The 11861-nt window shown below is 39.9% G+C and overlaps 1 protein-coding gene across 1 annotated transcript; it reads right to left on the bottom strand.

The window, feature by feature from the left end:
* Window positions 1-7330: 7330 nt before the first annotated feature.
* Window positions 7331-8876, bottom strand: LOC131235336 (uncharacterized). The gene is made up of 3 exons (XM_058232472.1): window positions 8074-8876; window positions 7672-7749; window positions 7331-7575 (listed from the first exon to the last, which is right to left on the bottom strand). The coding sequence occupies exons 1-3, from the start codon at window positions 8761-8763 to the stop codon at window positions 7570-7572; spliced, it is 774 nt and encodes a 257-aa protein (XP_058088455.1). The 5' UTR covers window positions 8764-8876; the 3' UTR covers window positions 7331-7569.
* Between the last annotated feature and the right edge of the window lie 2985 nt (window positions 8877-11861).

The raw sequence follows: 11861 nt of genomic DNA on the forward strand, positions 1-11861 counted from the left end.
GATTGCCTGTGACTTGTTGGAAGCTGTGTGGGGGGTCAAAGAGATGGGCGTGACAAATCCACTCCGTCCACCAGTTTTGAAGACCACGATATAACAGGATTCAATCAGGAAGGTCCAGAATTCATGTGTGCCATACCACACGAAGCAGCATGGATTGAACGCCTACAATTGGAAAATTTTTGGGGGGCCAGAGAATTTTTTATCAAGATAATATTTATACCTAGATTTTATCTGAGTGGAAATAACCATATGAACGGTTTGGATGGCATATAAACATCATGGTCAGCTCCAGGAAAGTTTCAACGGTGGACGTTTCCGTTCCCACTGTCTCGTTTGGTGTGGCCCATATAGGTTTTGGGTAAATCTGATTTTTATATTTCTGTCCTATTGTCGCCTTAAATACCTGATGGACGGAATAGATTTCTCACGGAAAAATCTGTGGGCTCCACACAGCTTCCGACAACAGGGGCACAGCAATATCCGTGTCCTAATACTTCCCCTACGTACGGAAACGGATTGGCTACTCCCCCTGACACCGGCCATTTATGGCTGATGGTCGGTGCTCTGTGGGCCCCACCATGATGTATGTGTTTCATCCATTCCGTTCATCCATTTTTAAAGATCATTTTAGGGCCTGATGACGTCAACTAGAATCTCAGGTGATCCACACCACATGAAAACAATAGTAATTGGATATCCACCATTAAAATCCTCCTACGGCCCACTTTACTTTTTATTTAATATCCAATATGTTGATTAGGTCATACAGGCCCAGATGAATGGAAAAAACAAAAATCAGCTTTATCCAAAGCTTTTATGGCCCCCAAAATGTTTTTACTGGTCAACGCTCATTCAACACAGTTTCCTATAATGTGGTCCATTTGAGACTGGGATTTACCTCATTTTTGTTCTTGTATTGTAAAATGATCTCTAAAAATAGATGGACAGCATGGATGAAACACAGAAATCATGTTGGGGCCCACAGAGCACCGACAACCAGCCATTGGCTGTTATCAGGGGGAGTAGCCAATCCGTTTCCCCTGCGTACCCTTCCGTACAATTGAACCCCCACTCTTTCAAAAAGGGACGGCAGACGCGCATCCGCAATCTCCTGCTAGCAACACATTCTAAACTAGTAAACTGGCAAAAGTCTGAAGTATCTGGGCCGTTCATCGGGTAGGTACCTCTTCACTGACGAAGGGTCAAAAGCATAACAGAGTGGAAAACTCAAAATTTAATGCTTAAATTATTGGGATAGATAAACGATGATAAAGCTCTGGGGCCAAAAAATCAACCAGATCCAACCCTGAATGGGACACAACACCAGGAATAATGGGAACTAATGCCAACCATAGGTTTATTTGTGGGGTTACCATGGTGCGTAGGATTCATCAAAACCGTTCATCGGATGTGAGCCATCAGGATGAAGGGGAAATACGTACATCTGGTCTAAAAATCAGTCGGACCATACCGTGTGAGCTCTGAGGTTTAACCGCAATTTTAAATGGTTCCCATTGGTGTAGGCCATTCGAGCTTTTCGTCCGCTGATCTTTTGTTTGTACGGTGAAGATAAGGTTTCTCACCAGATGGACGGATTCGATTTTACATATACGACAATGGTGGGCCCAAAGAGACTGGGTGTTTTCCGCATGTTGGACTCCCAAAAACCAGCCGTACCCTATCCAACCATCCTGAATTGTTTTCTAAAGTTCACGCTAATTCAATCATAGGTGGGCCACGCCATAGAAAAAATAAAGGACGGATTGGCTGGTGACCCCTACATCTGCCAGCTGGTTGGTGGAAAAGCTCTGTGGGCCCACAATGATGTATGTATCTTATCCATGCTGTCCATCCATTTTGTCAGCTTATCAGTCTAAAAATGAAGATGGTCCAAATCTGAAGTGGACCACATACCAAGAAATAGTGGGGATTGAACAGCTACCGTTGAAAACTTATTGGGACCCACCGCAATGTTTATTTGCCATCCAACCAGTTCATAAAGTCATCTAACCCTGGATCTTGGATCTTGCTCGGGTGGTAGACTCTAGGGAGTTTCAACACCCGGTCAAGGGTTTGAGTATCCATAGGTGGTGAAAGCCCACTACCGCGTGAGTGTGTGGGGGTGTGTGCGTGTTTAAAAAAAAAAAGTCATCTAACCCTGGATGAAGGAAACACAGAAATATCAGCTTGATCCAAAACTTCTGTGGGCCCTGAGAACTTTTCAATGGTAGACGTTCAATCCTCACTGTTTCCTGTTGTGTGGTCCACTTGAGCTTTGGATCTTCCTCATTTTTAGGTTCATGCCCTGAAACGAGCTGGTAAAATGGATAGACGGATTGGATAAAATACATACATCATGGTGGGGCCACACAGCTTTTCCACCAGCTAGCTGGTCACCAACCAATCCGGCCCAGAAAAAATTGAACGACATCCGAAAACCTCACGCGTTGCCCACATGATTGTTAGAACAGCCTAATTTTAGACAGATAGGATGCCAAACACACGCTCGTGGGCCCCACTCGCAGGCCTTGTAAACTAACTTATCCTACAATACTTGTAAATGAGGCGGACTCTTTCTTTTCTTTACGTTTATAAAATAGAAACAAGAGTCCTTTTTTTTTTTCATAGCTTAGAGAACACGAAAATGAAATGAATGACATCGGAGCGGATTACGTAAGGCCCGGGTAACAGCTTAGTGGGTGAGAGCCCCTGGCCGTTAGCCCACCTTGATGCTTGTGTAACATATTCACGCCGTCCATCAATTTTCCCAGCATATTTTAAGGCACGGTCTAAAAAATTGAAACAGATTTATGTTGTGGGGAAAATCGAACTAGTCTACTAGCATGGAAAGTGTAATCAACCGCAGGATGAATACCAGAACAAGCTTCCCGAACTAATAAAGCACGGAGCTCGGAGGATGTGGTTAATGACCTTCTTGACAGAGAGATTGACCCTCAACTGGCTCCGAGATGAGCTTCTTGAAGATCGAGCTCCGTTGCCAAAGCCAAAGCCATTTCCTAAGCTGAGCAGGTCGACTGCCATCAAGGTAGAGTGAGGATCTCAGAGAACATCCCGCCATATGATTCCACCTAACAAAAACCCAAGCTCAAGCCTTTTTAACCCAAGTCTATATCCTTGACTTAGGCATTGGAGGGTCCATAGCCATTATGGGCACTCCTATTGTCTACTTCATCTTATCTTTGCAAGTCCATTGACTCGCTTTTACAACCAATTATGTCTGCTCATCCAAATTTTGACGGTAACAATCCAAATCTCAAGTAGACCCACAATGGGAATTGAATGCCCACCATTAAAAGCTTCTTAGGGGCACAATTTTTTTTATATATCAAAATTGATATTTGTATTTTCCTTTCATCCAGATTGGATGGCAAATAAACATTACAATAGCCCTAAGAAATTTTTCAATGGTGCGCGTTCAAAAACCACCGTTTCCTGCAGAGTAGTCCACTTGAGATTTGGATCTGCCTCATTTTACTTTTAACCAATCTGTATTTTCTCATCCCCTTACACAAGAAACTAAGAGCGAGCTGAGTGCATTGAAATGTATTGATTCTAGTGACACAGAATATTCAAAACAGAACCAACTACATAGACACCACTGTAAAAACAGAAGTAAAGAATGCACAAGGCTTTTGTATTCTATCCTACTTTTTCAGTTGGACTTGAAATGACTTCGATGGTGTTTGGGTGCTAAACAAAATTATAATTAGACTTGCCATCCAAACACGCCCATAATATTGTGGAGGGGAAAGAGTACTTAGAATTATCGACTACTGGTGGAATTGTAAAGGCTGTTACAGTAGAAATGACTTGTAAAGACCGTTACAACTCCTATAACAGTCTGTCACATCCTCATAAAGACTCTAATTGTCTGGTATCAGTTCCTTACAAAACTGATACAGGTTTTTCAGTTTTTTTTAAGAGGCTAGAACAGCTGCTATGAGGCTGTAACAGCGGTTACACCTGGAATGATAAAGGTAACAGTGGGCCATGATGACCACCATTACAGTTACAGAATACCTTACTACACACCAATTCAAAGAATTAAATCAACAGCAGATAAATCAATCCAAAAGTAGCTGATTTTAGGAGCTTTTCCTACATCGAGTTTCTTGATTAAAATACCAACTTCCATTCTCAATAAATAAAAGCAATTCTCATTTTCTTTGTATTCTTTTTCTGCTTTCTTGGATTGCAAATTTACTAGTGGGGCCTGCAATCTAGCGTTTGGGATGGTTCATTGTTGGGCCTGATCATCGAATTAGTGGACGGGCAGTGTCTTTAGAATCTCCCTCGACGGAAAATCCTTGCAGCACGGTTGGTGTATTACTGTCCATTGCAGAAACCATTCATCTGTAGGACAGTCAAGATCATCAATCTGATAGAGGGGATGACAGCTATGGGGTCCATCCGTGATGTGGCCTACTGGATGAACAGTACGATCACCATTGAAATAGTGCACCCCGCCTCTGCTGTTGCTGGTTGTGCGAAAAAAAAAAGAAAAGCATGCTTGATTCTGTTTCTTGATTTTTAGGGGGTGTTTGGATCATAAGTTGCTTAAGATAAGCTACTTATTCCACAAGTAGCTTATCTTAGTTTCTACTTATTAAGAAGATAAGTATTTTTGGTAAACAACATACTTATCAGCTTCTCCTCTCTTTCACCTCTCATACTACCTCTATTCAGCAACTTATGAAAAGTAGAAAAGCTAAAAAAATAAAATAAACTGAAGTGATTAAGTACTTTTAAGTAAAAATTTTACTTAAAACTAATAATAAACCAAACTTACTTATCTGAAATAAGCCACTTATCTACCGCGGTAAGTAGAAAAAGTAACTTATTTGGTGGTATCCAAACGGGCCCTTAGTATGAAATTGATGCATTTTTTACAATTTCTCTCAAGCGACTTTCTCCAGTTGGAAGAAACTAATGAGTCCGGAAAGGTGGGTGTTTTTCCTTTATTTAATTATTTTTTGCAGCTAGTTTGATTTTTGTTGAAAATGATATGATTAGAGGTAAGTCGATGATGTTTGATGCAACAAAACATCGGCTTCTGTTGTTAGGCCTAACAACTAGCTGGGTGGGCCTACAATTTGATGGAGAGACGCATTTTCACTTTAAAGCTTGCCATCACCTCTTGGATTCTCCTAATTCCCAGCCCACCTTCCTTCTTTGGGTAGCATAACCTTCCCCAGCTAATCCAATAACCTTTTTTCTTGTGATCTTCCTCTCCCCACAAGAAGTCAGCATATATCGTTTCAATTTTTTGGCATATAGAGACCGGAATGTCGATCACTGCCATTGTGTGAATGGGGTGACTAGTGAGTGATGCATGCTTAGCTTACCTTCTTGCTGAGGCTCTGCTTGGATTCAGCGAATGAGATGAATTGCAAACACAGTTTAAACAAGAAGACATGGCAAAAAGTAAAGGATATTTCCTGGTATCCTCGACAACTTGAATCCGAGCCCAGACCATCGATATGGAAGCAGCAGAATGGATTTACAAGGTTGTTGTTTCAACTTTGTTAGATTCACAATGGTAATTCAATTCAATGGTGCACCCAAATGCAACACTAGATGAATCTAAGGTTCTTTAGACAAATAATATTTTCTTACTAATTCCAACCCCATTCTACATTGAGAATTTGGTTGAACTCACATCAACAGAAAAGTTCCAAACTCTTGAATCCATTGAGAACCAAGTGAAAAATGCAGCAAATGAAAACAGAATTCAAAGCCATTCCCAGAAACTTCCACATCTTTTTGTAATTATAGTTGTGCACCTTCGCTTCTTGTTCTATAGATAAAGACAATCTGGTACATAGGAAGTCTTACCAGTGGTAATAGCAGCCTTTGTAATCAAACATGAAAGCATTAACAACCCAATTTTATAAAACTTTCCTATAGTAAAAGCTGAATCTTTCATTTGGAAATAATGCTATACCTTGGAGTTATTTGAGACTCTGGCAGAGTGTGATAGTTCAAACACGAGGCTTTATATAGCACAAATTAGTGATGGTTCAAACACATGGACTCAAAAAGCAACATGAGGCTTTATATAGCACAAATTAGTCTTTTTGGAAAGGTATTTAATTGAATGACCTTAGGCCTCTGGTTAATGGCATTTGTTGGTTGAGTTCAGATAGATGGCCTTTTTCCCCCCCTTTTTCACTTGTTCTTTACACGGCCAGCAATCAGCCATTCAGGCCATCAGCTCAGTATAAGTGGGCTGATAATTGGAATATTTAATTTAATTTCCATGCATGCCTGACTGCACTTCTGACGGCATGCATATGAGCCATCACACTCTACCAAATATATACTTGGATGAAAAACATGTTATTTTCAGTTATGATGCAGTGTGAATTCTTCATACCTTATTACGGTGAGAACTTAAGATCACACAGGATCAATGGATGGGAAGGAACCACTATCGATCACACATAGCCCTTATATCATCACGATCACATTATTACAATTTACAGCCATTCAACGGCCCTGCAAAATGGATAGTAAGACTACTACTCTCACCAACAACTTCGTATGGATTTGATTATCCAATCATGGTTATTTTCAGGTCATAGTCTGAGTTGATTCCTCTTATTCAGCAGTCTTCGTTTATCATAGGTGGGCCCACGTAGGCCGCACATAGGAATTTGCACCATAATCAGGTACAAAGAATTCATGCCAAATCATAGCAATTATTTTAGTAGTAGATATAGCACGTGCAATGGACACGGAAAGAGTGAAAGTGGTTTGCAAGACATGGTTGAGAGGAGAGATCATAAAAAGCCAATCCTTGCTGGATAGCCCCACTTAGTAGACAGTTTCATCTTCCAAGTTACCCAAATGTGATTTATTTTGGTTTAAAACCCTTCCAATGTCCTTTGAATATGAGTTTTAGGGCCCATTTGGACACACTCTTCATAGGAAGGTTTGTTGCCTATAAACACCATTTTGAATAAAAGAGGGCATTTGGATGCACTTTGGAAACCCCCATCTCACCTCCCGCTCGACAAAACAGGCACTAAAGCGCCAACTCGGGTAAAACCACTCCAATTGGTTTTTGTTGAGTCGAAAAGGCTAGCTTGAAACCCCATTTTTAGGAAGCATGTCCAAACAGCTCCTCAGCAATTGCATGAAAATTTATGCCCCTAAAACTCTCATTACGTATAGTAGAGTTTAAAGGTCCACATATCTCTACATATAGAAACCATTTCAATTCTCAATAGGTTTTACATACGAAAAAGACTTAAATTCTAAACAAAATAAAACAAAGCAATTCCATGACTAGATCAACTCCAAAACATGAAAACAAGAATCATTTGAATTGATAATATTAGTGAGATATTTATAGTAACTAATACTGGGATCACATCAAACAAAAGCCAAAAACTGAACATAATGTCATTTTTTTCATTCTTTTTGTTTCTCATATATACAGATTCCTGGTGAGATATACCTTGGATTGAAGGGGCCTCAATGCAGCAGCGATTCGCTGGCTAAAAAATCAGTAGAGATTAAAACTCCTGTTAGGATTGTATCTATCTACCTCTGCAAAAATTACAAGATCAAGATTTTTAGAGATTCAACTATCAGAAAATCAATGCAGAAAATTCGAATGAATTGCAAAAACTAAAGATAATTTACCTTTGTAGATATATGAACATCAGGAATTCCGTATGAATCAGGAGTAATCTCAGATAACAATAAACCAGGGAAATTCGCCTGCAAAAATCATCCAAAAACAAAGAAATATAATGCATCAGATTTCATCCCTCCATGTTTAAATTCCACATTCAAAATGAAGTCCAAATCATCCAATTATCCATTGGAACTCATCCAATTATCCACAAGTGGGCCCCATGGGCCATATCCAACATGGGCAAAAATTCCCACAAATCAGATGGTTGCACATATTTGATCCAAGAGATCTCTAATCTATTGCCTGCACAAAGTGGAGCCCACGAGATGAATGGACTGGATCACTCACTCCATAAAAACCTAGGAACCACAATGAAAATGAATATCATAAGCGGAGAAATTCCTTACATCCAATATCTTCTGTATATTCTTTGGTCTCTTCTTCGGCCGCCGAGGAGGCTTCGATCCTGTAATCGCCATGAAATCCTCTTCTATCTCTTTCCTCGACAGAGAGATCGAGAACTCCAACTTCTCCTTCTTGCCATTCTCTCCGCTGCAGGCTGCGGCAGCCAACGCCCTCAACCGCTGAGATTTCAACTTATTCCCTGCTGGCGGCGGAATCAGAGCAGAAAAATTCCCAATCCTATTCCGCGCATTGGGACAGGATATCTTCTCTCTCAGATTCCACGGCTTCTTCCTCGGCAGTTCTGCCTCTTTCTCCACTTCCACGGCAGCGCAGATTTCGGTCCGCCGATCAACGGACGGAAGCTGATTCGACTCTCCTTCCTTCTCTGTCCTTGACTTGCGGCAATAGATCCGGAGCTTCAAGTCGCCGTCCTTTCTCCGGACCGATGGCGCGTTTTGTAATTTCGGGCTTGAGGGAGGGGTAGAAGAAGGAGGAGGGGATTGAAGGAGGGGCTGGAGGTAGGTTCTGGAGCGGTTTGGACCGTCGGATTCTGGGATTGATGATCGAAAGGGAGATGAGATGTCTCCGTTTGGATTGGTTTTGATGCACCTGAGCCTGAGGTTTTTTTGGATTCCCCATTTGGGGAAAGAGAAGTTGTGGAGGGAGCGAGTCCTCTCAGGGATGGCAGCCATTGAAGTTTGAATCAGAAAGAAGAGACCAAGGGTTTCTGGAAAGAACAATGGTGGGATTTCTCTCTCGCTCTCTCTCGCTTTCTCTCCCTCGCTCTCATCCTCTCATATGTAAAATACAGCGACGCGGTTTGGCTAGTGGTCGTTGCTCTGTGGGGGCCATCATGATTTATGTGTATTATCCACACCGTCTATCCATTTTTATACATCATTTTAATACTCTATACCGGTAAATGAGTCAGATCAAAATCTCAGGTGGACCACACCATGGGAAATATAGTAGTGACGGAATGTCTACCATTATAAACCTCCTAGGCCCACTGTGATGTTTATTTGACATCCAACTTCTAGATTGGGTCCACATACCTGTAGATTAGGTCATGTAGACCTGGATGAAGGTAAATAACAAATATCATCTTGATACAAAACTTACCGTCCCAATAAGTTTTTAATGTAAAGAGTTCGGTCAACATTGTTTAGCCCACTTAAGATTTTGATCTCCTCATTTTTGAGTTCATACTATAAAATTATCCCAAAAAAAATGGATGGACAGCTTGAATGAGACACATACATCATATTGGACCCACGTAGCATCGAACACTGGCCGGTAGCAGGGTGAGTACCCAACCATTTCTAAATAAAAGACAAGAATTATTAAATACACTTGGGGCTGTTTGATTTTGAGGGAATAGGGGAATACCCTTGAAAAAAGTTATTATTACCTTTTCCCTATTTTGAAATTTCAAATGCATTTTTACCTTGAAAATTGGTCCAAAAAGGCTGACTTGCATGTGTAGACTCCACTGTGATGTGCATGACATATCCACACCGTCCATCTATTTTATCCGAAGATTTTAAGGCCTAAGTCTAAAATTGAGACAAATGCAATGCTCAAGTGACCCATATCACAAGAAACAATGGCCTTAAACGTCCACCATTAAAAATTATTTTGTTTATTGGGCCCACATTAATGTTTATTTGTCATCTAACTTATTCATGAAATCATAAAAATATTGATAAGGGGTAAAGACAAATATCAACTTCAGCCAAAGCTTTTAAGGGCCATAAAAATTTTTATACGGCAAACATTCAATTTTCACTGTTTCCTGTGGTGTGGTCCACCGGAGCTTTGGATCCGCCTTATTTTTGGGTTCATGGCCTAAATGAGGCTGACGTACAGGAGAACGGTGTTGATACATCACGTACATCACAGTGAGCCTTATATTCATTTGGCAGCCATTTACGATTTTAACACCAAAAAGCTAAGCCGTTAACATAGGCGTAGAAAAAGATGGAGTAATTATCTGATAAGTAATTATTACTTATTTACAGGTAATTATCATTTACTTCAAAAATCAAATAGGCCCTTGAAGAGTGTGGCAACTCATAAACATATAATCACATAAATTTTGTATATTTTACATACAAATTACTCAATCAAACAGTCCAAACTAGATAAATTTTCAGTAGATTGGACATGGACAAAGATTGTGATTCGTTTAAAGATCTTTTTGGCATATTCTCAGGGATTCATTTGTTATAGATTTGGACTGTTTAATGTATTTATTTTGCATGTATATTTTGTGTTTATTCATATTAGACCAGTTCTTAACCTTTCTTGGAAAATCCAATTGTATCACCTTTTATAAAATTATAGCTAAAAAGGTAATAAAATAAAAGTATATGATGGAAATTTAAAAGTAAACCCAGTAACCAATTAAGTAATTAATGGTAATTTAGGTGGTTGATCATACAATTGATAGTCATTTAAGCGGCCGATAGTTATTGGGGAAGTCAATCAAGTGATTGATGGTCATTCAAGCGGCTTGATTGGGTGGCCGAGCATAATGTAATCAATTCATTAAGGGAGCCTTGAGTGGTTATAAAGATAGGTGACAAGTTTATAATAAAGTCTCTGAAAGACTGTGTAATGCCCAAACCGTTAAAACAACTTTCACATTATTATGACTACAAATCGCACAACCACAATCTATTGGATATTCAAGACATTTAATTATATTATGTATATGTGATTTACTGTTATGAAATATTTTCCAGCATTTGAACAGTTTAATTTGAGTTAAAAGAGAATTGCATGTATATTAACCTCATGCTCCTCCAATGCATCAGGCTTTTCTCATTAAACAAGCGGGTAGTTTTTTCTCTTTAAACAAGAATCCTTCTAAAACAGGAAACCAAATAGAGTGGGGCTTCTCTTCCTGACGTTGAATGCGTTGGGAGAGGCTTGCGTACGGACCGGCGTCACCCAATACTTGATGCCCTTACCATGGGGGCCACTTTGATGTATATATTATATATATCCACGCCATCCATCCGTCTCATTTTAGAGCTTGACTGAAAAAATGAAACAGATCCAAATTTCAGATGGATCACACCTTAGGCAACAGTGGTAATTTAACGCCAACCATAAAATACTACCAAGGGCCCACCATAAATATCATCTTAGCTTTTGTAACCCAAGCTAAGTTTCTGATGGTCAACCACAATGGTCACTCGAATGCATGACCTCATGTTTAAACTCTTGTGAGTCTACCATAAACCATTTTATGTGGTATGGTCCGCACGAGATTTGAATGTCCTTCGTATTCGGGACAATACCCTCAAATGAACTAGAAAAAAATCAAGTGGACAGCCTGACATATACAATGCATACATCAAGGAAAGCCTAGGTAGTACACCACGCAGGGTCCCACCGGGAGCATGAATGAGACCGTTGCTTCTTGTAATTCCTGAACATAAACATGCTTCAGAAGATCCAAACCGTTCAATTTACAAGTCAAATATTAAATGGACCATGATTTTTTTTTTTTATTTTTTAAATTGTCTAACCAATCCTAACCCTTCATTTAGTGGCATGTAAGGGACAATTAAAAGAAAAAGGTCAAAATGGCTTATATGCAGTAAGAAAAGGTCCATTTATTTTATAGTCAGGATAGACCAATCTAACCAATCTTTACTAGTGGCAAATCAGCTGTGGACTACTGCAAAGAAAGACACTTGGGAGGTAGATAAGGGGAAGGGTCTAACTCTCTAACGGAGTGGGTGTAAATGTCCATTTGATTCTGATAGTTGCATAGAGT

Source organism: Magnolia sinica, chromosome 19 (genome assembly GCF_029962835.1).
Source record: "Magnolia sinica isolate HGM2019 chromosome 19, MsV1, whole genome shotgun sequence".
Taxonomy (NCBI): Eukaryota; Viridiplantae; Streptophyta; class Magnoliopsida; order Magnoliales; family Magnoliaceae; genus Magnolia; species Magnolia sinica.

What these genes read in the sequence shown, in the direction of transcription:
- LOC131235336 (XM_058232472.1), bottom strand. Translation starts at nt 8,763, where the DNA reads ATGGCTGCCATCCCTGAGAGGACTCGCTCCCTCCACAACTTCTCTTTC. An exon ending in ATATACAGAAGATATTGGAT is followed by an intron (nt 7,750 to 8,073) that starts GTAAGGAATTTC and finishes TGATTTTTGCAG; the next exon opens with GCGAATTTCCCTGGTTTATT.